The 25,000-nt window shown below is 38.9% G+C and overlaps 1 protein-coding gene across 1 annotated transcript in view; it reads right to left on the bottom strand.

Moving 5' to 3' along the window:
* Positions 1-1,274: 1,274 nt before the first annotated feature.
* LOC138040821 (WD40 repeat-containing protein SMU1-like) overlaps positions 1,275-25,000 on the bottom strand; it is a 41,271-nt gene continuing 17,545 nt past the window's right edge. The window contains exons 4-12 of the mRNA XM_068886487.1: positions 23,348-23,500; positions 22,834-22,885; positions 15,959-16,146; positions 14,244-14,480; positions 13,136-13,263; positions 12,371-12,497; positions 8,054-8,221; positions 5,962-6,114; positions 1,275-4,286 (exon numbers count right to left, since the gene is read on the bottom strand). Coding sequence (XP_068742588.1) covers positions 4,188-4,286; positions 5,962-6,114; positions 8,054-8,221; positions 12,371-12,497; positions 13,136-13,263; positions 14,244-14,480; positions 15,959-16,146; positions 22,834-22,885; positions 23,348-23,500 — 1,305 coding nt within the window. The 3' untranslated portion in view covers positions 1,275-4,187. The remainder of the gene's footprint in view (positions 4,287-5,961; positions 6,115-8,053; positions 8,222-12,370; positions 12,498-13,135; positions 13,264-14,243; positions 14,481-15,958; positions 16,147-22,833; positions 22,886-23,347; positions 23,501-25,000) is intronic.

Below are 25,000 nucleotides of genomic sequence, written 5' to 3'. Positions count from 1 at the left end.
CCCTACTTTTGAGCACAGTTATTTCCTGCCTTTAACCAACATTTCTCACTTTGACTCCACAGCAGCAGGGTGGACCAGGTGTCATTCTTGCTCCACAGGTTGCACCACCTGACTACTGTGGGTTGTCCTGGTTTGCCTGTTTCTTTTGCTGCTGTCCAATAGGAATTTGTGCTATACTGAAGTCAAATCAGGTGTGTTTCACATTTCATGAAACAGGGCATTTCTTTTTTAGTATTGCTGTCCAAATATTGAGACTTTGGTTTGTTTCATACCTAGACTAGAGATGCAATTTTACGAGGAGACATGGTAACTGCCAACCAATTGAGTATGGAGACGAGGAAGTTAGCCAGCACCGCAATAGTGTTTGGGCTTATTATCATTGTGGTCTCTATGATTGTCCATTTTGCAGTGTATTCTGCTCCGTAATTTTGAATTTGAGTCCAATGGAATAATGCTGAAGTATAGAAAATTAGGTTTAATTAACTTGCGTTTAGATTCTTGTGGGTACCATTTGACTAGTATGTATTACAAAAGCTGGTGTCTTGTTGACCATCAATTAAAGTGCTACTGTGATAAAAAAATTCACTTCCCTTTTAACTGCAGATTTTGAAAGCATGTTTGCTTGACACCTGACTGGCAAAATGTTGTGCTTCGAATTTTATCCAAAGGCTGTTTGCTTTGAGTGCAAGTTTTTATTTCACGGCCACCATTACTCATGTTCAAGACCAACCGATTGGCCCTCAGAAGGTTGGATTGATGATAAGATGACATCAAACACTCACCAGCTTAAAATTGCAGCATGTAAACGCAGATTATTATACATGCAAAACACGAGTTTAAAAGTCTGACAGCTCGAAACTCCCATGCTGCAAAATAATTAATTTTAGGCGCGTGCACACCAATTGCATTTTTAAACTAGGGAGTCTTTGCCGTCTTTTTATCGTCAATCCAGCTCTCTCAAGATTTTGAATTAGTAATGACGGACCATTAATAAGGAGAATTTCACTCAAAATATACAGGTGTCTTTTTAAAATGAAGGCTATAAACTTCCGTCACTTTGTGTTCAGTTTACATAAGGTGCGGTTACACGGGGCACTTTTACCACGGGAAACTGTATTTAGTAGTGTGACCGACGCTTCCCGAGGTAAATTTCCCGTGTTAAATATCCATGGATACGTCAAAAAGATCAGTGGAAGCGCCCATGACATTTAACGTGGGAAGTTGGAAGGGTGTTTTGATGCCCGAGGTACAAGAGCCAATCGCTATGCTGATAATAATAATAATAATAATAACTTTATTACTTTCCAAATTCTGGCTTTTCAAAGTAATTACAATATTCAATAAAATATCTAAAACTATAGAACAATGAGAAATGATTAAATATTTGAAATTCTTAAAGTAATTACAATATTCAATAAAATATTTAAAACTATAAAACATTAAGAAATGATTAGAATCATATTTATATAACAAATTTGACAAGAAATTTGATATATGTTAAAATCATTGAAAGCTTCTAACATTCTCTTTGTAAATGACGCATTAGTTCTTTTTTGAATAATACAAGGTTTGTCATCTCAGTGAGACTTCCAGGTAGGTTATTCCACAGAGAAACCGCTCGATAATAGAAGGTTCTTTGGCCTGCGGCCGTTCTGTATCCTGGGATGTCCATCTTATTCTTATTTCGTGTGTCTTTATTGTGAATTTCAGACCTTTTTTTGAACTTTTTGGCTAGGTAGTCAGGGGCCAAACCCCTTAAACACTTAAAAATCAGTATGCAATCCCTGTAGATAAGCATAGATTCCACAGACAACCATTTCAGTTCTTTGAGAACAGGAGTAATGTGGTCAAATTTCCGTGAACGGGTTATAATCCTAGCTGCGAAATTTTGGACATTCTGTAATTTGTTGATATTCTTCTTAGTAGTACTAGACCAGACAGATGAACAATAATAGAGTTTGCTGAAGACTAGTGCATTGATAACGTTTAATAAGGTGTTTCTGTCCAAAAGATGTTTTATCCTATTAATTTGACTTAAACTTGACAAGCAAGAAGATGTAACACTTGTTATATGTTCATCAAAACTCAATGCTGATGAAGTTGTGATTAAATTTCCCGCCACTGAATTGCGTGAGATTTCGTTTTACCTCGGTAATCTTCGTAACGTGTGACCCCTAGTTAACACGGTATACTAAAACCCAAGTGTGAGGCACCGTGGGATAATTTACCATGGGAAATGGCATTTACCATGGTGAGTGTAACCGCACCTATAGACAGTTTTGATTTCTGTTCATAGTAGCACTTTAAGTTACCTTTAAGTTAGTACTTTAACCCACTGACTCCTAGGAGCGAGTCTTAATAGATTACTCGTCAATGCATTAACAACATTCCACTCGAAAACTTTTCTAATCAGGAGTGATGAAATTTTGCACTTGATTATTTCAATGTCTCTAGATAATTTTGTTGAAATCAGCATCACAAAATATCTTCCATCTCACTTTTGTGGAACATTTTTAACCTTAGGAATCTTTGCTGGTGTTACCAGCACGATATATCATTAGATAATACTTTAGTTGATGTGTGTGATTCCAGAATGAATGCAAATGCAATGCATTCTTGTTTACTTGATTAAATGCTCCTGCATTTTTTTCCATTTAGTTGTGCTGCAGCAGTGCAGTTATGGTAGAATAAACAAATGCATCTATTTTGACTGGAACATACTGTACTTGTTTTTTAAGGTATTACTTATTATACTATTAATAGCTTTTTGTTTAAGAATGCTTCAATCAAGCATCCTGTGGAATGTAAAATACATGTTACGATGTAAGCTGTTACATCAACAACTTGCAATAATAATTCAGCAAAGTTCTGATAACGTCAGGCTGTTTTTGCTGGCTTGCATGCCCTCATACACCACTCTCAAGAAGTTATTTTGCTTGCAGCTGGGGTGGCATCTGCATTCAAGTATAACTGCAAGTAAGACATGGTTTGTGTAATTGAATGTAAATATAACTCACAAAGTACGTTAACTGCAAGACCTCATGTTTTGACCGTTTGTGCTGGTGTCTTCATCAGGGGTGATAAAAGCTGCCACAAGACTCCTTTAGATACTCACTTCCAAGTATTCTTTTCTTTTAACGAGATGTAAAAATAATATCTTCAAGGCTCCCATAGGTTCAATGCATTAAATGCAATGTTCACTTCACATAGACTTGCACTAACCCTTTCCCTTTTAAGAGTGATACTTAATGATCAGAGTTAACTCTGTCAACCACCAGGCAACTTTACTGTGACATCAATCAGGCCTCTTCAGGGGGTGAAAGATAACATCGGATCTCAGTCCCCTCCGATGAAAACTCACTGTACTTTAATTAGTACTGAATAGGCAACCACATTTACAAAGATTAACTGTGCACTCAAGAACGAACTAAAAAAATGTTACAGTAGAAACGCTTGATTTTGTTTAAAAAATTATGTTAAATGTGTCATACACTTTATAATGTAGGTTGATAACGTTCAGGTATAAACTAACAGGAAAGATCATTTTCATGGGAAAACATGCTTAGATGTATGAGTTCCACGCATATCTAAAAAAAAGAAGGCAGTATATTCTTTAATAGTAGCCACTTGTCTCTTGATATCACAGAAAATGGAATGTATTAACTATGGGGTTAAAATACACAATGTCACTAACATTTTGAGCCCAAAGTTACTTAAAACTGTATCATCCGTATGGTGGATGTCTTAAGATTTTTTTTACAAAAGGACAACTGGTGTTTTGAAGCAATCATAGCTAAGAAGAGAGAGAAGGCAAAAAAGTTAGCGTCAGCGTCCTGTATTTACCTCAACTTATAGAGGAACCTGGCAAAATTAATGTCTGCCTTGTGTTAAGAAACTACCATGATACAATGTGGGAGCTTACGAGATGTTCAGTCCTTTTGTTTCACACAACTCTTCCTACGTTTGACAATCAACATTGATAACAGTCCTGTAAGTCGGCAAAATTCAGTTGTAAAAACTACTGTCAATACAGTTCAACAACTGCAACAACTTGTACATACTGATCTTCTGTGTACAAGTGAACATGGAACAAGAAATCGTTTTCTGTCATGTCCTTGAGGGAAAGCCTAAAAACAAAAGGACGATTCTCTAGCCGGACTTTGTTCCCTTTGAAGAAAGCTTTCCTGCTAAGGCTGCCATAATTTAAGCTGTCCATCTTCACTATATGTGGAAATCAAATTGTTGTGTGGATGATGTTCTACCCCAATCACATCCTTGTCATGTACCTATGGAAGAAAAAATGTGCAGCAGAGCAAAAAAACATTATGGCACAGCCACATAAAGTGCACTAAAATATATATAAGATATTACATGGCTGCGTGATGATATCAATTTTATCTTTGGAGTGCCCATAGTATCTCTCATGAGTGAGCGCAGTGAACGAGTGTAACCAGCACGAGAAGATGAAAATTAATTTGTATTCCTGCATGGCCACGTTATGTTCTGTTTATATATAGATACTGATGAAATGTCCGGATCTAAAAGAACTTGTTTTATTCATTTCCAAAACGGCGAAAAAGTGAAAAAGTCTACCGCTAAAACACTCTTGCAGGGCTCAAAATTATCACTTAATTTTTTTCCCGTGCGACTAAAATATCTGGAGAAGTCGCAAATTTGGGACTTGTTTTCACCTTCGCTCTTTTGAAACAAAAGGGTTAGCAGTTGCCACTTTGCTAAAATAAATAAAGACGTGACATAATTAGTTTGTTTCTCGCCGTGAATTTTCATAACTTTCCAAACTTTGTCGCAAATTGCGACCGGATTTTTTCGTTAATTTAGAGCCCTGTGACATGTTGAGTAACATAAAACTAATCATGAGAATGTCATGTAGTAGAGAAAAATTGTATGTCAGGACAAAAGTATCCTACCAGGAAGGGGAAGCTCACTTTTTATTGGTTAATTGTTTTACCATGACGACACCTATATCCTCACATGTGAAAGATAAAAATAATATCTTCACTGCACAGTGTGAAGAATATGATTTTTAGGCAAAGGAAAATCTTAGTACCCGGTATTTCATCAGTAGCTACATGTATTATAATGACATCGTGTACTTGTTGTATATTTAACAATTATTCCATGAGGGCACGTTGGATATGAGATGATAGATAGCCAACGAGGCGCGTAGCGCCGAGTTGGCTATAACCAGTCTCATATCCAACAAGCGCGAATGGAATAATTGTTTTATTAAATTCCCTGAACTCCAAAAATTTGGAAGTACGAAATACGAGCGGAAAAAGCGAGCTAATCCAAGCGAAATCGAAAAAAACTTGATGAGAACTGATGCGATGTTGTGTAATACCTTGTTGTCCGACAGACGCAGGCTCATCACAAAAACATTTCTTGCCTTTTCGCGTACTTCTAAACGTCGGAATTGATCCAAACTTTCCACAAAAAAAGTTTTTTTTCTCCTTTTTGGCTTTATTCAAAGAGAAATTTGGCATTCCGACGAAAACATTTTTAGTTTAGCAACGCTTAACGCAATCATTTACCATATAAGGTCAAACCAAGGTATATGAGCTGATAACCGAGATTGAGTGAACCAATCAGAGCACGCGAAATGCATTATCCGAGGTTGAGAATTTAATAATTAACAATTATTCCATGAGGGCACGTTGGATATGAGATGATAGATAGCTAACGAGGCGCGTAGCGCCGAGTTGGCTATAATCCTCTCATATGGTTCTCTTTCATAGCATTGGGACATCATAATACAATTATTACAGCTCCAGTGCTGCTTAAACAATTAACGTTAATCTCAAGACCACTATTTTGTCTGACGGAGACAATGTGTACTTGAATGTGCAAAAAGTTCTACATTGTAACTTCTTGGCATTTACCTGTGATCCCTCCTTTTCATAAAGAAATAATGCACAAGTAAGGAAGACATTCTACACTTACCTGCAGTGACTGTTCCAGTTTACCAGTCATGGCACTGAAACAATACATAACCATATCCTCTCCGACACAATAAACCCACTCCCCCCTGGGAGAAAGGGTAGAGCACACAAAGTCACCACCATCTCTTTTACCACTAGTGAAGCTACGAACAATCTGTATAAATAGTGACACGTGGGACAGCTTTAGTAAATAATTGTTAATTTAACAAAAGTTAAATAATAATAATAATAATAATAATAATAATAATCATCATCATCATAATAATAATAATAATAATAATAATATTCAGTGAAGGATACAAGTTTCAATGCAAAATGTTGAATGTTAGCAGGACTTCAAACGTTATGTTTAACGAGTTGGTTGGTCTCTGATGAGGCTCTTGGCAGGGACAAAACATAGTACTGTACGTATATCATGAGGCTAGTCACGAAATAAATATTATTATTAATTTGGATGGGTAAAAATGCCCACCTCCAGGAATTCACAGATACAGTACTGGCTTCTATATCAGTTGAGCTGCGCACTTAATGTGTTTTGTTAACAGCCATGGTAAACTTGGGAAAGGAGGGAGAGATGAGAAAAGACATTTTCCCTCCTTTCCAAATCCTTGTTCAGCTGTTCCTCTCGATTACATGTCAAACCACAATCGAGTCAAAAGTGCGTGGCTCAAACAGCATTCTAGAAGGGACTGCTAACAGTTTACATGAAGGCTTCAGCTCTGAGAGACCTGTACCATAGGACCAGAGTACCAGTGAACAACGGACAAACTTGATCCTCATAACTACCGCATCAAGTCTGGGAAGCAATCCCAGGCCACATGGTTGCAAGGAAAGTGGTTCAATCGTGTCACTGTCCCAACCTTACTCCCCTTCTCTTTTAAGTGCTATTTTTTTAATTTAACAAAGCACAAAACCTAAAATAATAGCAATGCATACAAAAACATATTAAGTAAAAATGTTGGTACGATTGATCCTCAAAAGGTGCCAAGCACCATACCAGGAAGACAGTACATTATACATGTAGAATAAAATAATAAGGAAATCAGAGATCAGCCAAGAATTTTAAAAGCCCTCAACGTAAATTCTATATCTGCAGTAGGTGAGCAGGGGTGAAATGTGGTTATTTCACCATTACATACTCACAGTAGTAGTTGTCTCCAAAACAAAGACCCTAAGACCCCGAAAACTCGACAAAAGTAACCCAAAACCCTAAACCTAAAGTTGGTTTTTTGTTTGATATGAATACATGATGCAGCAGATAACCTAGTAACCTTTGTGGCTGTCTTAGTTGGTGTTTATAGAAGAATCCGCCTTACAAGAAGGGGTTTCTCTCTACTAATTAAAACATTCATTAATCAGTAGGTAGTTTTAGGGAATAGTGTGTGTGTGGATGGTGAGTTGAGGGAAAATCATAGACAAAAGTTATGGTTAGTCTGTAAAAAGCAACCCAAAACCCTAAACCTAAAGTTGGTTTTTAGGCCTAGAGTGTCACACGGCCAATATATACATCCGACGAGAAATGAAGATGTCCGGCCACATGTGGAGCGTGGTTACTCTACAGTAAATATGGTGGATCACCTAGCGTTCACTTTGAAACAAGTTGTAGGGAATGAAGGACTTGAATTTCGCTTCAGGTAACTCAAAAACCAATTTTAGGCCTATTGTTAGCCAAATTGAGGGTTTTGGGTAACTTTTTTAGAGTTTTCGGGGTCATAGGGTCTTCGTTTTCAAGACACCCCAGCATAGTCTTCAGTAGCTTAGTGGTTATACATGTAGCATCCGTACTAGTCTAGATCACCGAGGGTCATGGGTTCAAATCCCATCTGGAGGTTTGATTTTCTCAGAGTTTCCAGTGGACGCAATTCAACAAAATGTATTAAAATAAATTGGTTACTAAATCTGCTGTGGCCATACAGTACTTCTCCATTTGCACTAGTACATTAATGAAAATTATCATTACATGTATTATACTTGCACTTCTTTTTTAATTAACCTAATCTCACTAAGTGCTTTTAACTGGTTTTTTAAAATGACTATAAAATCAATATTAGGTTCCACAAATGACTTCTCCTTGTACTGTAGATGACACTGACCTGTCCTTGCATGTTCATGACAAGAACAGTGCTGGTTCTATTGCACACCACAAACTGCTCTGGATTCCGAGGCATCAGATGTACTGAGTTTACTGTTATATCAGTTGCAACACTTCCAACTGATGGTTTGAATGTGTGAAGACACTCGGTTGTTTTTACATTCCACAACTAGTGCAAAAAAAGGAAATAAAATCTAACATAAGAAGAGGTGTATTGTGGGTGTTAATAATTATTATTCCATGCTTTGCTTGTAAAATAATTAAAGGGAAACTGTCACGAGAAGCGCATGCGCTAGCGTCTTGTGAAAACTTGAAAAGTGTTAGGTTAACGTTTTTCAAGTTGAATTGACAAATTCAAAATGGTGTCCACTGGGAAGGGCCACGGTGGACAAAGGAGATACAACTGTACTCCCGCGAATATACGTGACTCACGCGTGAATCCACGATTGCGGTTAGAATTTTCCGTGGGTTCGAGAGCAAACAAACTCGAGCATGCGTAGCTCATGACAGTGCCTCTTTAAGGAGCCATTTGTTTTCAAACAACTAAGAAAACTTAGTTTGGTGGGCAGAACTCGGCAATGTCAGCGAGTAAGTTGTCGTTTCTTTTTTCTATTTTTGAGAGTTATTGTTACTCCGCTATCTTTACGTCCGTTTGCTTGTAAAATAATTAAGGATACATGAAGATCAGCAACAAAGTTACATATTCAGACAGATAGAGACTGATGCATAAATTCTTGGAACAATGATACCGTGAAAGTGGATGGAGAGCGAGTAGACGATTGTGGTCAATTTGTGTAATTGGGAGCTCCAGTGTACAGTTTCCAAAGGAGGTGGTGTATAACCTCCAAAACAGTAGTCAAAGCCAGTGGGCATTAAAGAGGTTGAAAACGATCTGGAGTGCAGAATCAGTCGATGAAACAAAGAAAATTAGCCTATATAAGACCTAAGATAAATCAGCACTCATAGAGTAGATGCACATGAAACCTGGAACTCAAGATTAATTTAATTAATAACACTGTGATGAAATTAAGATTGACGTAGTTCAAAGAAGATGTCTCAGGTGAAGACCGGTACTCAAGATTTATTGGAAGTAAAGAATTAAGAAAGTGATACTCACACTTACACTGTATCTGGACAATTCATGAAATAGTCTCCTACAGACACCTGAAGAATTCAGGTGGCTTCAACGAGATTCACGCCCACGACTTCTGCGATGCCAGTGCAATGCTCTACCAACTAAGCTATGAAACCAATCAGTTCGGAGCACGTCAATTTGTTGGGTCCATGTGTTCTCGTGAAAGGACTCAATGAAATAAAATAGTGTATTGGGGAGCGTTCACAAAACTTGTTGTGGGGTGGGGGAACTGATGAGAAATTAGGGGGTCCCCAAAAAAATAGAGGTGAAAGGGCTGTGTTTGAAAAATATAAAAACTCTCAAGCAGGTACCTTATTATAAATAATGAAAACAAAAATTAAACAGTCATTGGCCAATGTAAACACAATTTAACAATTTATATTCAAGAGTGTAAAATGGGGTTGACAGGCCTACACAAGTCACTTGTACATGGCCTGGTTCCTTTTTCCTTTGTCAAGATTTTGCTCTCTCAAGTACATTTTTGAATGGATACCTCTTTTAGATGCTTCCAGTAAGATTTCATTAATTTTAGCAATGGTGCTTGTTCTATGAGACTTTCGATTTGGACCTTTGTACTACTGTGTGATATTTGTTCTTCCAAGAAAATAGTTCATCTTGATGATCTACATGTAGTTTTAGTTTCTTGGTATTGATTTTCTCTACAGCAGGCCAGGGTTTTCCCATTCCATGTCTGGTACTTTGATGCCAATATTTGAGAGGTTTGTTTTCTTTTTTATTGTATTTTTACTTGCTTTTTAAAGAGAATTTGAGTTAACTCCAGCCTTGCCTGGAAACTGATTCTTGGTTTCCAGAAGTGTTCTATTTTTAAAATGTCCGGGGAAGGGAAGGGGGAGGCATGCCCCAGGCCCCCCTAGTAGCTCAAAGGCACCGCCAAAAATGGCACGTCTGGTGCTTTCAGAAATATGTCCGCTATTTTGCAAAACTGTGGAAACCCTGTAAGTGCAGTAATGTGCAGTAAGTGACCTTTTGGCCTCACGCTTTTGCATCAATTTAATTCTAGTTTCTGCGACAGGCTTTTTGGTGGTAGAAGTGACTGATTCTGTTTTTAAAGCTTTGACCCAGGCCCGGGATATTTTTGTTCTTGAGCACCTGTTAGGTTGTGCCATGTATCAGTGAGATAGCTGGCTTTCGAAAGGCTTTGCCTGCTTTGCCTTTTTCTTTTTCTGTGTTTCTTACCAGATCATTTTAAGCTCTTTGGACGCACTTTTCTGTTTTTGCCTCAATTTGTTTCACTCGTTCTTCTGACTTCTGCATCATGTATGGTTTGTGCAAGATAGGTTGGTGTGTCTCAAATTTTAGGGATACTTAAAGAGGGTCCCTGACAATGTTTAATGCAGCAATTTTTTTAGATAGTAGATAATTGCCCCCACCCCACCCCCACCCCAAAACAAGTTTTTGTGAATGCTCCCTCATGTTGTGGTTCAAATTTTTTCTTGGCTTAAAATTTTTCAAATCAGTTAAATTAATTCAAGCAATTGTCTTTTATGAACACCTGAAAACTTCAGGTGGCCTCAATGGAATTTGAACCCGTGACCTCTGTGGTGCCAGAGTTTGTGAGTTCTTATCCCACTGAAGCCCCCTGAATTTTTCAGGAGTCTAAAAAAGACAATAATATAGTTTGAATTGCCCAGATAACCTGCACTTCAAATACATTTATAATTTCATTTAGTAAAGAATTAATAACAAAGTACACCTGTAGTCTTGGAAATGGCTTAGTTAGAATTTAAAGCAAAGATGTCTGAAGGAAAAGAAGGAAATTAATGAGCCACGTTATGAGGAAAGATCAAAACAGCAAATGCAGGATGACACCTACGTGGACACTAGAAAGGTGTCAAAGATGGGGATAGACCCAAGACAAAATAGATGAGGATGGCAGAGAAAGAAAAAGCTGAACCAAGTACTTGGAATGAGGTGTGCATTGCAGTGGCAGACAGAGCTGGAAACAGTGTTGTATCCTTATGCACCACTTGGTGTGAAGTTGACACATGTATGTGAAGATGAATATGTGTACTGTATGCTTTGGCTACGGCTACAGCCATACTTTGTCCCCTAAATTGAAGTAATTAAAGAAAGATTCTTTCACTACTACAGCTGCGCAGTGTATGATAACATTAAAATTCATTTTAACAATGACAACAGTCGGTTACAGTACTCAAACAAGCCCCCAACTTCAAATTAATTCAATTTATGAAACCCCTAGCTACATGTATGAACTGTTTATTACAGAAGTTACTGTACAGTGTACATTATAAAAATTATTTGCAATAGGTAATATTTAACAACTATTTGCCAAAGGCGAGGTGAGTATCGGTGACTAATAAATTGATGAAGGCTCTGGAAAAACATGCTACATGTATGTGACAATTTTTGGAATATTAGATTTTTTTAGAATTATCTTATGCTTAAATTTTCACAGATGTATTGGAAAATTTTAATGTAATAAATTTTGGCTGTTTCATGGTTTACAAATCAAGAATTATGATATGCAAAAACCTCCAGCGTTGCCATTTGCTAAACAAGAAACAAAAGAAACCTTATGTGTTTTAGTGTAATGACAAAGGTGATTATTTGAAAAATGCATTTTCTTTAAAACAATAATTAATTCCTTCGTTTGTCACCTGAACAAAACGACTTGTGGCCAATTTGGAAAAACCACTTGATATATAATAGGTGATTATTCGCATAATAATTTTTCAATAATTACTTCATATGTAACTATATGTAATGATTATTACACCCGTGTATATGGTTTTTGGTCAGGATATTACAGTACAGACCATTGCCATGTACATGTAATAACTAACTTACTAACCTCACTTGCTCGGAACCGCACTGGGGAATATTGTCCCTCAGTCGTTTTTCTATGGCCATGACCTCAGGCCAACATACCCCAGTACGGCCCTCACGCTCAGTTATTAAGAGGTTAATAATACTATGACTGCGAGGATCATAGCTTCAATTAATAATACTATTGTTACAAATTAGGCCACAATTTAAAAAGTACAGTTCATATGACAAAAATAAGACAAGCAGCCCCCATGACTTTGCATGATCTTTCACAAATGATTGAAATCATAATTATGGCCAATTCACTAACTTGGTGTTCTTTTAAAGAAATAACACTTTCGTTTACTACAAACCTGATATCACTGTGGTACTTACCTTGACTGTTCCATCACTACTTGCACTGATTATATTATGTGCGTCTGTAGTAAAAATGGCATCATTTACAAATGAAGTATGCCCACGGAATTCCTTTAAGGTCTTTCCTGATTTTAGGCCATGCATTCTGCAAAGATGATAATAAAAAGTACAATATCATATGTCATTATGGAAATTAATGTCAGGAGTAAACTGGTCAAATCCACCTTGGATAAAAAATATTTCACAAAGTATATGTAATCTTTAGGTACATGTACATCTGTATTAATGATTAAAAATATTTTTTTGGGCATTTCAACTCACGACTATTCAGCTGTTTAAAAAGAATCATTAAAAGTGAATTGGGGACATTGCGTTGTGTTCTTGGGCAAGACACTTTACTCTCATGATGCCTCTCTCCACCCTGGTGTATAAATGGGTACCAGCAAAATGCTGGGGGTAACCCTGTGATGGTAGGAGATAAGCTCTGGCTCTGATGGGCCACTTGGCTCGTAAACAGACTTTACTCTTTTTTTTTCAGAATCCAAATGATCTATGACAAAAAAATCCATTTTAGGATTTCCCCCCTCCCCCAAAAAAAGACAGACCCTTAGATTTTACTCTGTCTAATGCCAGACATATTTTATACTCAACAGGGGTTGAATCGGGGGTGAAAGGGTGAATGTCCAGTGCTGATATTTACATACATGACTGTAAGTTAGTCAAGATTCTCCTCCATGCAAACTAGTAGACATGATCAGTGACCAGTTATTTTAAAAGACTTGCCTTATTGTCATGTCAAATGATCCGCTCAGAAGTTGGCTGGCATCACGAGAGAAGGTCACGCAAGTCACACCTTTTGCATGAGCCTTCTCAAACCTACGCAAACACTGCCCTGTTTGTAACTTCCATACCTGAAAGAAACCACAATTTGTAGGACAAAATTAATGTCAAGTAAAAGGACAACTAAGTAAACAAGCAATAAGTTTAAAGTTCTAAGCATGTCCAGATCTGACAATACTGGAAATTTCATAATTATGATATTATTATTAATTATTTGAAATTTTATATAATTCTAAAATTGCTGGTTATCTAATAATTATGGGAAAATATTAATCAAACATCACATATGATCAAAATGTAATTAATGACCAAAGAACCACTCATGCATCACCGTAGAATTGAAGTTTGGACAATATGCGAGCCAGCGAGGCATGCGACGCATGTGAGCCATGGCCGCGAGTCATGTGAGCGAAGATGGCAAGTCAACATGCGAATCACACAATTATTGAAAGCTAACCATTTTAAAATAGGTGCTTAGACTTAATAACAGACTGCTTATCAGTGCTATTTGAAATGGGTGCTTAGACTTAAATGCGAAATTTGCATGACTCACTGCCTCGCAGATTGCCCCAGCCCCGTAGACTTGAATGCAGTTTGCTTTCAGAGAATCTGAATGATTTAGCCCTAAATGTCTAGATTAAGATTACAATCTATATTTTAGAAGTCCTAAGTTCTTTAAAAACCCATTTCTTGATCAAATTGCCCTATGTAAAAGAACTATATTTCGACCAATCAATGGCCATTTTCCATTGGAATTGTTCTTTTCAATTAGTGACATCCAATTGATGACCCTTTACACTTTATGTCCTTCGATGTGCTGGTGCAAGTGCCGTCATGAATAGCCAACATAATCTGCATCACACAGATCACACTTAAACTGATAAACACAAGGTCCATGTGAGGCTAAACAGTCAATTTACAGTGTAGTACATTGTAGTTCAGAAGAATAATATTAAGCTGCTTTGTCAGCTTTTAGAAACAAGACCCACTGCAACTTAAGGTTGGCTGAAGACTGAGATGGACTAAAATTTAATGTAAATTGTACATGTACCTTCAATTTCCCATCCTGTCCACCAGAAGCCAACATTTCACTGTCACGACTAAATGCTAAACAAAGAACAGAATCATCCATCATCATGAAGTTATCCTGGGCCTGATATTTCAGATCTTTTCTAATTTTTCCAGTGGTAAAGTTATACACTTCAATGAAGCCGTCTACACTTCCAGTCACTAAATATTGGCCATCTGGTGAGAACTTGACACACTCAGGGTGTGATTTGGTTCCAAACTAAGGGAAATAAACACAAATTTGAACAACTTCATTAGTGAAAACAAAGCAAGTTAACAACTGTCACATCGCAAAATGTAGGTTGAGTGCCTGGGATATGTCTAGGAGCTTCTACATGTACATGTACTGGAGGCCAGCCAGCCAGCCGGTCGACAGAAAAGCTCCCATGGCCAGCAATCCCCACAACCCAGCCACGAGCCCCCACACCAGGCATCCAGGTACCCATCATACTAATAAACAGTGGAAGTAGGGAGGGGAGGGGGAGGAACCAAAAGCTCTGGAAACTAGAAAAGCATAGCACAAAGTGGCTGGCAAAATTTCCAATGAATTGCCATGTGGTTAAGTGACTGAATGAGCATACTCCTGTGCCAGACACCACTGACCGCTCTTAAATGATCAACCGCCCCAGACGACTACGTACAGGTCTGTAACTGCAATTTGTTGTTAACTTTAGATAGATAAATAGTTTATTTAACCACATAATGCCTAGAAGCATTCAGCTTACTCGTTTACAATGTGCACGTGCAATTACAAAAATAATAATAAAAATTACATATTAATGGGACATACTTTTTCAGTGAGTGATTAACCCATTGACTCCCAGGGGTTCCCCACTGATGAGTAAAATAGTCTGGCGTTAGACAGAGTAAAATACTAAGTCTGGCCGGTTTCGGCCGGTTTGGATGTCAAAGCGTTAAGTTTAAAAAACTATGTTAGCAATCATGTACAAGACACAATGACAGATTCCTAAGGTACTTAACGATATATAAACGGTACATTACAAGATTTAATTATCTATTATATACATGTACCTCTTAAAAGTATTCACATTATCAGAAATTCTAGTATTGCTTGGTAGAGTATTCCAAAGATGGCTGAATTATAAAGCGCCACTTGCTATGAAAAGAACTTTGTTCGAGTGCCTGAACCTCTAAGATTATAATTAACTGTACAAAGTTTAAAAAAATCTTCAATGTAGCTAGGACCATTCCTACTGAAACATTTAAAAAGTAGGATTAAAACATGAGAAAACCTCCTTTCTGCTAGTGTGCAAGTATTTAAATTAATTTAAGAATACTATTGTATGAAGTGGACTTACTAGATAAACCTGTCTAATAACGTTCTATTGATAAAGACTAATGTCATGTAGTAATTTGCATCTTCTAATTTATCAGATAAAGTTTTTAGTTACTCCAATAAGTACTGGGCCACAATACTCAAGATGAGGAAGAATAAAAGCCTTTAGTTAATTAATATATAACTGAATCATTACATGCATTGAAATAAAACGTCTAATTCTACGTAAAGCATTTGTCTTTGTATACGCCTTATTTAACTGAGCTTTTAAATGCTCCTCACAGTATTTTCACAGTATTTATTGATAAATGGTTTTATTTATGGATAAATGGTTTGGTTCTTGTTAAACTGCATTTAACTACATCGAAGCCTGTTTTCTGGTGCATTTGGATTTATTTTACCTTAATGGTCCTATTCAACTGTGTGGGGTACTTCTCCTCCTCTTCATCCTTGACTGCTGCTTTACCACGGAACACATCAATGGTCGTTCCAGGTGGAAGGAGACCTTGGTACTGTTGCCATTTGAGGGCCTGACTCAGCAAAGCCAGCAAACGAGATGGTGGTACTACTGATACCTCTCCAGAAAGAGCTGCAATGTACATGAACTGCCATTAATACATGTATGTTGTTATTTTATATAAATGATTACAAGGAAATAATGATAGCATTTAAAATTACACTCTAATAGATACTGTACACTGTAATACCAAGTGCTACCCATTTTTACAAGTCTATGGCATACCACTGAACATGTAACCGAGGTCGAGGTCCCTACTGAAAGTAACAGACCAAGCTTTTCCCATTAATTCATGGCCCAAGGGCAAAGCACACAGGCCATAAATTAACAGGTAAAAAACGAGGAATCTTAACTTACAGTATAGTCTTTGAAAACAAGGTTAGTAGTTTTTTTTTTTTTTAAGGTACATGTATTTATTACCACCATTTTCATCAAAGCGTGGACACGTCACAGGAAAAACATGCTCTTATTAGCTGCAAACCTCACAAGTTTTGACAAGTTTGCCAAGTTTGAGGGATGTTCATGCAAGTTTTCCTAGAATGGCAGCAAGACTGGATATCAAAGACATTTTCTGAGAAACTGACCTTGATCTGATAAAGTATGCTTTGAATATTTTCAGTCAAACTATCGCATGCAAAAGTTTGCTTATACTTAATTTAATGGCTGCCAAACAAACAGTACAGCCTTTGAAAACAAGGTTGGTAGTTTTTTTTTTTAAGGTACATGTATTTATTACCGCCATTTTCATCAAAGCGTGGACACGTCACAGGGAAAACATGCTCTAATTAGCTGCAAACGTCACAAGTTTTGACAAGTTTGCCAAGTTTGAGGGATGTTCAAGCAAGTTTTCCTAGAATGGCAGCAAGACTGGCCAGGATATCAAAGAACTTTTCTGAGAAAGTGACCTTGATCTGATAAAGTATGCTTTGAATATTTTCAGTCAAACTATCGCATGCAAAAGTTTCCTTATACTTAATTTAATGGCTGCCAAACTCAAAATTTAAAAAACATGTTTTCCTGTCATGTGTCAGGAGGCAGTGCGGCGGTCCAATGGTTAGGGCCCTTGCCTTGAGATCCGGGGATCCCTGGTTCAAGACACATTCTGGCCACTGGTTGAATTTGTTCCTGGTAGTCCCCGGTTCAACTTCTCAGCTGCACTTGTAAATAGCCAACTACATGTAGCTTGCCTCCAGCCAGTTGGAATTCTTAACAATTGTTGTTGAATGTTCTGTTCTGTTGTGACTGTGTTCATTGGCCCTGAAAAGCCCCTATATGGAGTGGTCAATTATACATGTATGTACACTGTCTGTGTATGTATGTGTCCACGCTTAGATGAAAATGACAGCATATCTCTGAGGCAAATATGTTTTACATAAAGCTCATGGGAAAGGAAACTACATGTACATTGTACAGTGTACATGTAGTTAAAGTCAAGTGGAACATTCAACTGCAACAGACGATTTTGGCATGTGAAAAAAAAAAGGAAGAAAATAAATTGTAACCCTATGGGCTTTTTGAAAGGATTGCTTGCAAGATTGAAACGGTTTCACATAAACAACATGAAAAACGTGGTAGAAAATGCTGCATCAAAATTTCAAATTTAAGTGGGTCGTACTGTAGAAAACGGCCTGTGAAATTAACCAATCATAGCATGTGCACCATCTGAAAGACGTACGAAATACCCTTATTCGACTTAGTAATACATGCAGCTCAGTAAGGTAGAAAATCTTTACGGTTGGATATAAACACTGAATACATGTATGCAGGGTTTTCCTTATCAGGCGGTAACCGGTAAAATTTACCGCTTGTAAGAGCACTTATTACCGCCTGCAAACGCTCAGACGTCGCTTATCCTTTGCAGAACGTCCAACATTAACCAATTGCTTTACAGGTTTGAAAAGGTGCCATACCTGTTGCGATGAAAACTGAAGCGTTATCCAACTTTAAGACACAGGACGAAACTAAGCTGATCAACAACTGACATGTTTTATTCCTTATCTCCCCAGTCCCTATTGCGCACGGCCTACACAGTCCAAAGTTCACGCTAACACAACATCTCCCCTTTTCAAGGTCACAAACAACTTTTTTTTAAAATCACAAACAACTTAAGGTTCTCATCTCAGACAGCAAACAAAAATAAGAAACGGCGACTAGATCTTGTCTGAGATTTAAAACGAACATATAACGAATCTGAATCATGCAAGTCCTAAACTCTCCTTCAACCTAAGCGAAGGCTTGGTCAGTCTCTTTTGCCTTGTGGATATACAGGGTGAGGGAAGGGACTTCACAGGAGTTGGTGGCTTGTCTACAGTCACAGGTTCCTTGCTACTCGGCATCTCCGGTTTGTCTCCAGGAACTGGTGTGATGTGTGATCGATTCCGTCTCACTGTGCCTCTACCTGTCTCAACCGTGTAGGATCTTGGTGCTTCTGCTGCACTGGCAACTGTTCCCGTAACTGTTCCTGCGGTGTTCCCGTCATTAATGTGCACCTGGGTGCCGGGTTGTAGTGGCTCTAGCGGAACAGATCTGTGACGCTGGTTGAAGTTGGTCCTCAATTTGTCCTTGCTCTCTGCTTCTTTTTGACGCAACTTGTCGATGTCAGGCCAACTTGGGGCCAAATTTGTATGAAAAGTTGGAAGGGTGGTCCTGATTTTCCGTTCCATGAGTAGCTCTGCTGGCGAGTGTCCACAAGCAAGTGGGGTAGATCTGTATGCTAACAGTCCCTTGGTTGGGTCTTTCTCTTTCTTCAGAAGAGACTTGGTAGTCTTCACTGCTCGTTCAACCTCGCCGTTTGCCTGTGGGAAGCGGGGACTACTTGTTGTATGTTTAAATCCCCAGTCCTTTGCGAATTGGGTAAATTCTGCTGATGCATACTGTGGACCGTTATCACTCCTGACTTCCTCTGGAATGCCGTGTCGTGCAAAGATCGCCTTGAGCGCTCTGATAACTTCAGACGATTTGGTTGTCTTATTCATTGCCACTACCACTACATAGCGAGAGAAATAATCAACCACTATCAAGTAAGTGATGTGATCAAGTTCGAAGAGATCAGTTGCAGTCATTTGCCACGGACGCTCAGGGAAGGGTGTTGGCATGAGTGGTTCTGGCCTGATTACTCGGTGCCTTGCACAGATTTTACAGTTCTCCACCATATCTTGTATCTGACGACTTAAACCTGGCCTCCAAACAGAACTTTTAGCTCGCTCTTGCATTTAGTTATCCCTTGGTGTCCTTCGTGTAGCTTGTCGAGGACTTCTAACCTCAGGGGTGATGGGATGACAATTCTTGATGATTTCAGCAGTACTCCTTGAACTACACTTAGCACTCCTCTGTCTGACCAATACGGTTTCAGTGCATCATGAAGATTAAACTTGCTCGGCCAGCCCTCAAGGCAATAATCTTTAATCTCCTTACAAATGGTGTCTTCATCTTGAGCCTCCTTGATTTGTAGTAACTTGATGTCTGACACAGGGAGTGAGTCAAGTACACTGTCAAGATATATGTTCATTTCTTGTTCCTTTATGGTGGTCTCACACTCAGAACTGGTTGGCTGGATTCTAGAGAGTGCGTCAGCCACGTACATTTCCTTTCCAGGCACATGGATGACTTCTTTCAAGTGGAAATGCATGAGGCGCATCCGAAGACGCTGTATCCGAGGAGGGACGTCATTCAGTGTACGCTTTGTAAGGAGCGGCAACAGTGGCTTGTGGTCCGTTTCTGCAATGATGGATTTACCCACGATGTAGTCACTGCATCGCTCACATGCCCAGGTCAAGGCAAGGGCCTCTTTTTCGATTTGCGCATTTCTACACTCCACTGGGGTGAGTGCTCTGGATATGAATACCATTGGTCTCCAGCTTTCATCATCTTGCTTTTGAAGGAGGACCCCACCCAGTCCAAAAGATGATGCATCAGCAGAAATCTTTGTTTCTCTGTTGGGATCACATAATGCTAGGACTGGTGCTTTTGTTAAGCTAGACTTGATTTCTTGGCTTTCTCTTGTGGCAGTCCCCAGATCTACTGGCTCTCTTTCTGCATCAGGTCACGAAGAGGTTTTGTCTTGTCAGCTAAGTGCTCTGCGAACTTGCCCATATGGTTCACCATACCGAGGAATATACGCACGTCATGAATGTTGCTTGGTGCTGGAAGGTTAACAATAGCTGTTATTTTGTCTGGATCTGCTTCAATTCCGTTAGCACTGACCACGTTTCTGAGAAACTTGATCTTTGGGGCACTAAAAATGCACTTGTCGATATTGAGTGTCACGCCTGCTGCGGACAGGCGGTCTAAAACTGCTTTCAATCTTCTGCCATGTATTTCCTGGGTACGGCCATGACAAAGGACATTGTCAATGTTGCATTCAACTCTTTCCAATCCTTCAAGGATTCTACCCATGCACTTTTGGAATTTCTCCGAACCTGAGCTGATCCCATAGGGAAGAACGTTGAAGCAATACCGACCCCAAGGTGTAATGAAGGTGGTTAGTGGTCTTGAACTTCCTGACAACTTTATTTGCCAAAATCCAGAATTTGCATCCAGTTTCGTGAAGTACTTCGCTCCTGCAAGCTTTCCTAGGGTGACGTCAACTGAGGGTAACGGGTGATTCTCGCGCTGTACATACTCATTTAGCATTGTGAGGTCAACACACACTCTTACTTGACCATTACGCTTGGGGGTCACTACCATTGGCGCACACCATTCCGTTGGTTGCTCAACGTGTGAGATGACTCCAGTTTCAAGCATCCTTTGAATTTCCTTCTTGGTCTCAGCATAAAGTGGCATTGGTACTTTCCTTGGCACTGACAAGGCGAAGGGCTTTGATCCATCTTTGAGCTTGATGGTGTACTCTTCTTCCATTTTTCCCAGACCAGTAAACAGCCTTGGATATTCGTGCATTACTTTTGCCTTGTAGTCGTCACTGGTTAACTCACACACCCTGCTTATGAGTTTCAGGTTGGCTGCTGCATTCCTGCCCAAGAGTGGTCGGGCCAGATCCTCTACAACGTAAATATCTTCTTCAATGGACTTAAGTTCATTGGTAAGACGAGCTCTGAACACTCCTTTACAGTTCATTCGGTATTTGCATGGGCCTAGTAGAACCTTGGTGGTAGGTTGTAACCGTGCTTGGCTCAATTCGAGAAAATTGTGGCGTGGAATCACTGTTACATCAGCACCACTATCAAGCTTGAATAGCAATGGTTTTTCATTCACCGATATTGTGGCAGTCCACGGTGTCTTGCTATTGCTTTGCACTTCGTCTAACTCTACTATTTCACCGAGGAAAAATGATTCCTCAGTTTCAACTTCAAAAACAGTTCCCGATTTTGGATTTGCTGAACTCTTGCACGCTTGTGCCCAGTGTCCTATCTTCTGACATTTTCTACACTTAGAAAGACGGGCTGGACAGACTTTCTTTGGGTGTGGGTTTCCCAAGCATCTTGAACATTTCGAAAGCGTGTTGTTTGAACTTGAGTTTTGGCTTGAATTGGGTTTTGCCGGAGAGTTTTTGGTAGGAAATTTCTCCTTTTTCTTCATTCTTCCTTTAGCAATACTGTCAACTTCCACTGATTTCGATTTAAATCCACCATCAAGTATGCTTTGTTGGTGTTTTACCGATTCGCGTTGTCTTGCCAGGTTTGTAGCTTTTTCTTTTTTTTGTTAACTTCGGATCGAGTTGTAACCTTTCCGAGAGGTTGCGATTTCGTAGTCCCACAACAATGCGGTCTCGGATCAATTTGTCTTTCAACGCAACCAAAATTGCAGTACCTCGCAAGGCCATACAAATCTGTGATGAAGCTGTCAACAGATTCCCCCTCTCGCTGGATTCGGGAATTGAATTTCGCTCGCTCGAAGATTACGTTTCTTTTCACAATGAAGTGGTTCTCAAATTTGCCTTTTACCTGATTGTAATCATTTTCTTCTTCAGTTGTGACCTCAAATGAAAGGAAAATGTCATCAGCTTGATCGCCCATTGCATAAATTAACGTGTTTACTTGGTTTTCGCCGCTTCGCTTTTCGAGGCCAGTGGCTTTGCGACAGCGTTCAAATCGTTGAATCCATTTCGGCCAGTCCTCCGGCTTGAATGAAAATTTCGCCGGTGGAGGGACTTGAAAGTTTGCGACCGGTTGGATTTCTGGTGCGGCTTCCAGTGCTTGAGCTACGGGCGGTGGATTTTGCTGCGAGGAAATCGCACCGGAAGAAACCTCGTGCTCGGCGGTTGACATGTCTTTGTCCTGTTTGTGCTTTGTGTTTCTGCTTTCCAAACAAGCTCAACGGTTAATTCACAGTTCGATGGAAGCGTAGCGAAGGTTCAAAGCTAATGTGAAGCTACCACATCTGACACCATGAAGCGTTATCCAACTTTAAGACACAGGACGAAACTAAGCTGATCAACAACTGACATGTTTTATTCCTTCTCTCTCCAGTTCCTATTGCGCACGGCCTACACAGTCCAAAGTTCACGCTAACACAACAAAAACTTGGGAGAACCCTGTGTATGTGCATCGGATAGGTAATAAGTACTACATGTATCTTGGTAGTAAGACTTATCCACAAATTCTCGGCTTCCTTGCTAGTGTGTTATACAACACTGCTACTCATATCGTGAACATTACTGTACTGTACATGTGGATCTCCTGCTTAATTTACATTGTACATGTACCTGTATTGTAATTTTCACTAAGAGGTTCTTTTTCCTAATAGACAGATGTTAATCAAAACAAATACCGGTAAACATTATTTTGCAGTAAAAACAGTTACCTTGAGCAATGGCTGCCCTTCTGCGCTCTTTGCTTCCACCTTCAGGGTAAGCCTAACAACAACAACAGTTACATTGCTTTTTTTTTATTTACATGCTTTAAGTAATTTCTATTTTACAATTTGTCCACCCAAGTGTAGCAGAGCTACAGCTGTAATCGAGTCGGGTGGACCAGTGATACATGTACAACAGATTACTGTAAACTACACATACATGTACTTCATTAATTTAATACCGGTATATTTATATCTCCTCAAGGGAGATATAAAGCCGTAAAACAACACTAGAATAGAAAGAAATAAGAAGATGTACAGAGCACTCGCTGAAGGGTCCATAATATGGCATCACATCCACAACATATGTGAGAATTAAAAACAACGAATAGTTATAATTTTAATGCACCTCACCCACAAACTCCTTTATACAGTCATGTACATGTATTTACATGTATAAATTATTATTTTAAACAGACCTTTTAAGAATACATGTAGTTACATGTAAATCATATTCACTCACCTCTCTCGGATCAAAATATGAACGAGCCAACAAATTTTCCAAGTGAAGATACCGATCGGGTTGCTGTTGCTTCAACATTATCATTGGATCTGTTTGACGCAGCAGCGACCTTGCGGCTCCCAGTTCACGCAGCTCTATCAACTCCAGAACAATCTGAAGCAAAATAATTATGTAAATGACTAGTCATTATTTGAATGACTCATCAGGATAGCTTCTGTACATCACTTAGTAAAAAATCTTGGTACTTTTTGAAAGCGCACAGTGATTTTTAAAAATGCCAGAAACCTGCAGATCTACATGTAGAGTAGATTATCTTTTATCCACTACAATTTGCATGTTTAACACCAAACATGGGGGCCCAGTATGCAATATTTACTGTACTTTGTTACATGTAAATGCTCAGCAAAATTTAATTTAAAGTTCTTTTTCCTAATTTGGAATGTACAGTACTACAAGCCTTCCAGTAAAACAGAAAAGATTGCCCATATTATGATGTTCTGTTGTTTCTTTCTTCAGTTCTTCAGTTTTATTACTCGGTAAAGCTAAAGTTGCTATACACCAAGATAAAATGAAAAATAACAAGCAAACAAATAATAACAATAACTGTACAACAATGACAATAATACTTATTGCTACTACATTATAAAAATTCAAAATTAATCATATCAAGTTGAGATCTAAATTGGGAAACGGTCCGACATAGAATGTACAACATGAGCTGGGAGCAGGTCCCAGTCTATAACAGTTCTGGGAAAAAACGAGTATTTGAAAGCATCCAGTGATGGAGAAAAATTTAAAATTGCGTTCCCTTCGAGTGGCCGTGGTGGAGTGGGTAATGTAATCCTCAGGTGGAATAGCAACCAGATCTTTCAAAATTTTTAACATCAAGATCACTCGGTCACGTTCTCTCAGTGATGACAGGTCTGGCCATTTTAGTTTCTGCAATAATGCTGACACCCTTTGTTGCCATTAGTTGTTAAATACAAAATGGATAGCACGTCTCTGGATCTTCTCGAGCTTATCAGAGTTGCATTTGGTGTATGGGTCCCAGGCCGAGCTAGCATAGCAGAGGATGGGTCTTACAAGGCTGACGTAAGCTTGGGCTTTTGACTTCAGATGAGCAGTTATACAGGTTTCGTCTAAGGAGATTTAGGGAGGAAGATCCTTTCCGTGAGATATAGTCGATATGTTCGTTCCAGCTAAGAGTAGTTGAGATAGGGGTGAACATCAGACTCTGACAGTTTGGAGCCGTATAGATAGTACTGTAAGTATGCTTAAGAGGTGATTTCTTTTTGGTAATGTGGAGAACACTGCATTTAGAAGGATTAAAGGACAGTTCCAAGTAGAAGATCAGGTAGAGAGTTTGCCCAGGTCAGACAGTTATCAGAGGTAAGTTGAAGGAGGCAAGACCGTTTGGCAAGTCATTGATAAATAGCAAAATAAGAGAGGTCCTACAACGGATCCTTGAGGGACTCCTGAGGTGACTGTGCAAGATTGTGAATGCTCACCACCTACAACAGTCACTTGAGACCTTCTGGTTAATAGACTTTAGAACCAAGCCAGCAGTTTACCCCTGATACCATAGCGTGCCAACTTAGTAAATAGCCGCTAGTGAGAGACGGAATCAAAAGCCTTGGAAAAATCCAAGAGCAC

This window comes from Montipora capricornis, chromosome 3, assembly GCF_036669925.1.
Source record: "Montipora capricornis isolate CH-2021 chromosome 3, ASM3666992v2, whole genome shotgun sequence".
NCBI lineage: Eukaryota > Metazoa > Cnidaria > Anthozoa > Scleractinia > Acroporidae > Montipora > Montipora capricornis.
Note: the sequence above shows the minus strand (reverse complement) of the source record. Positions and strands in the feature narration are given on the sequence as shown.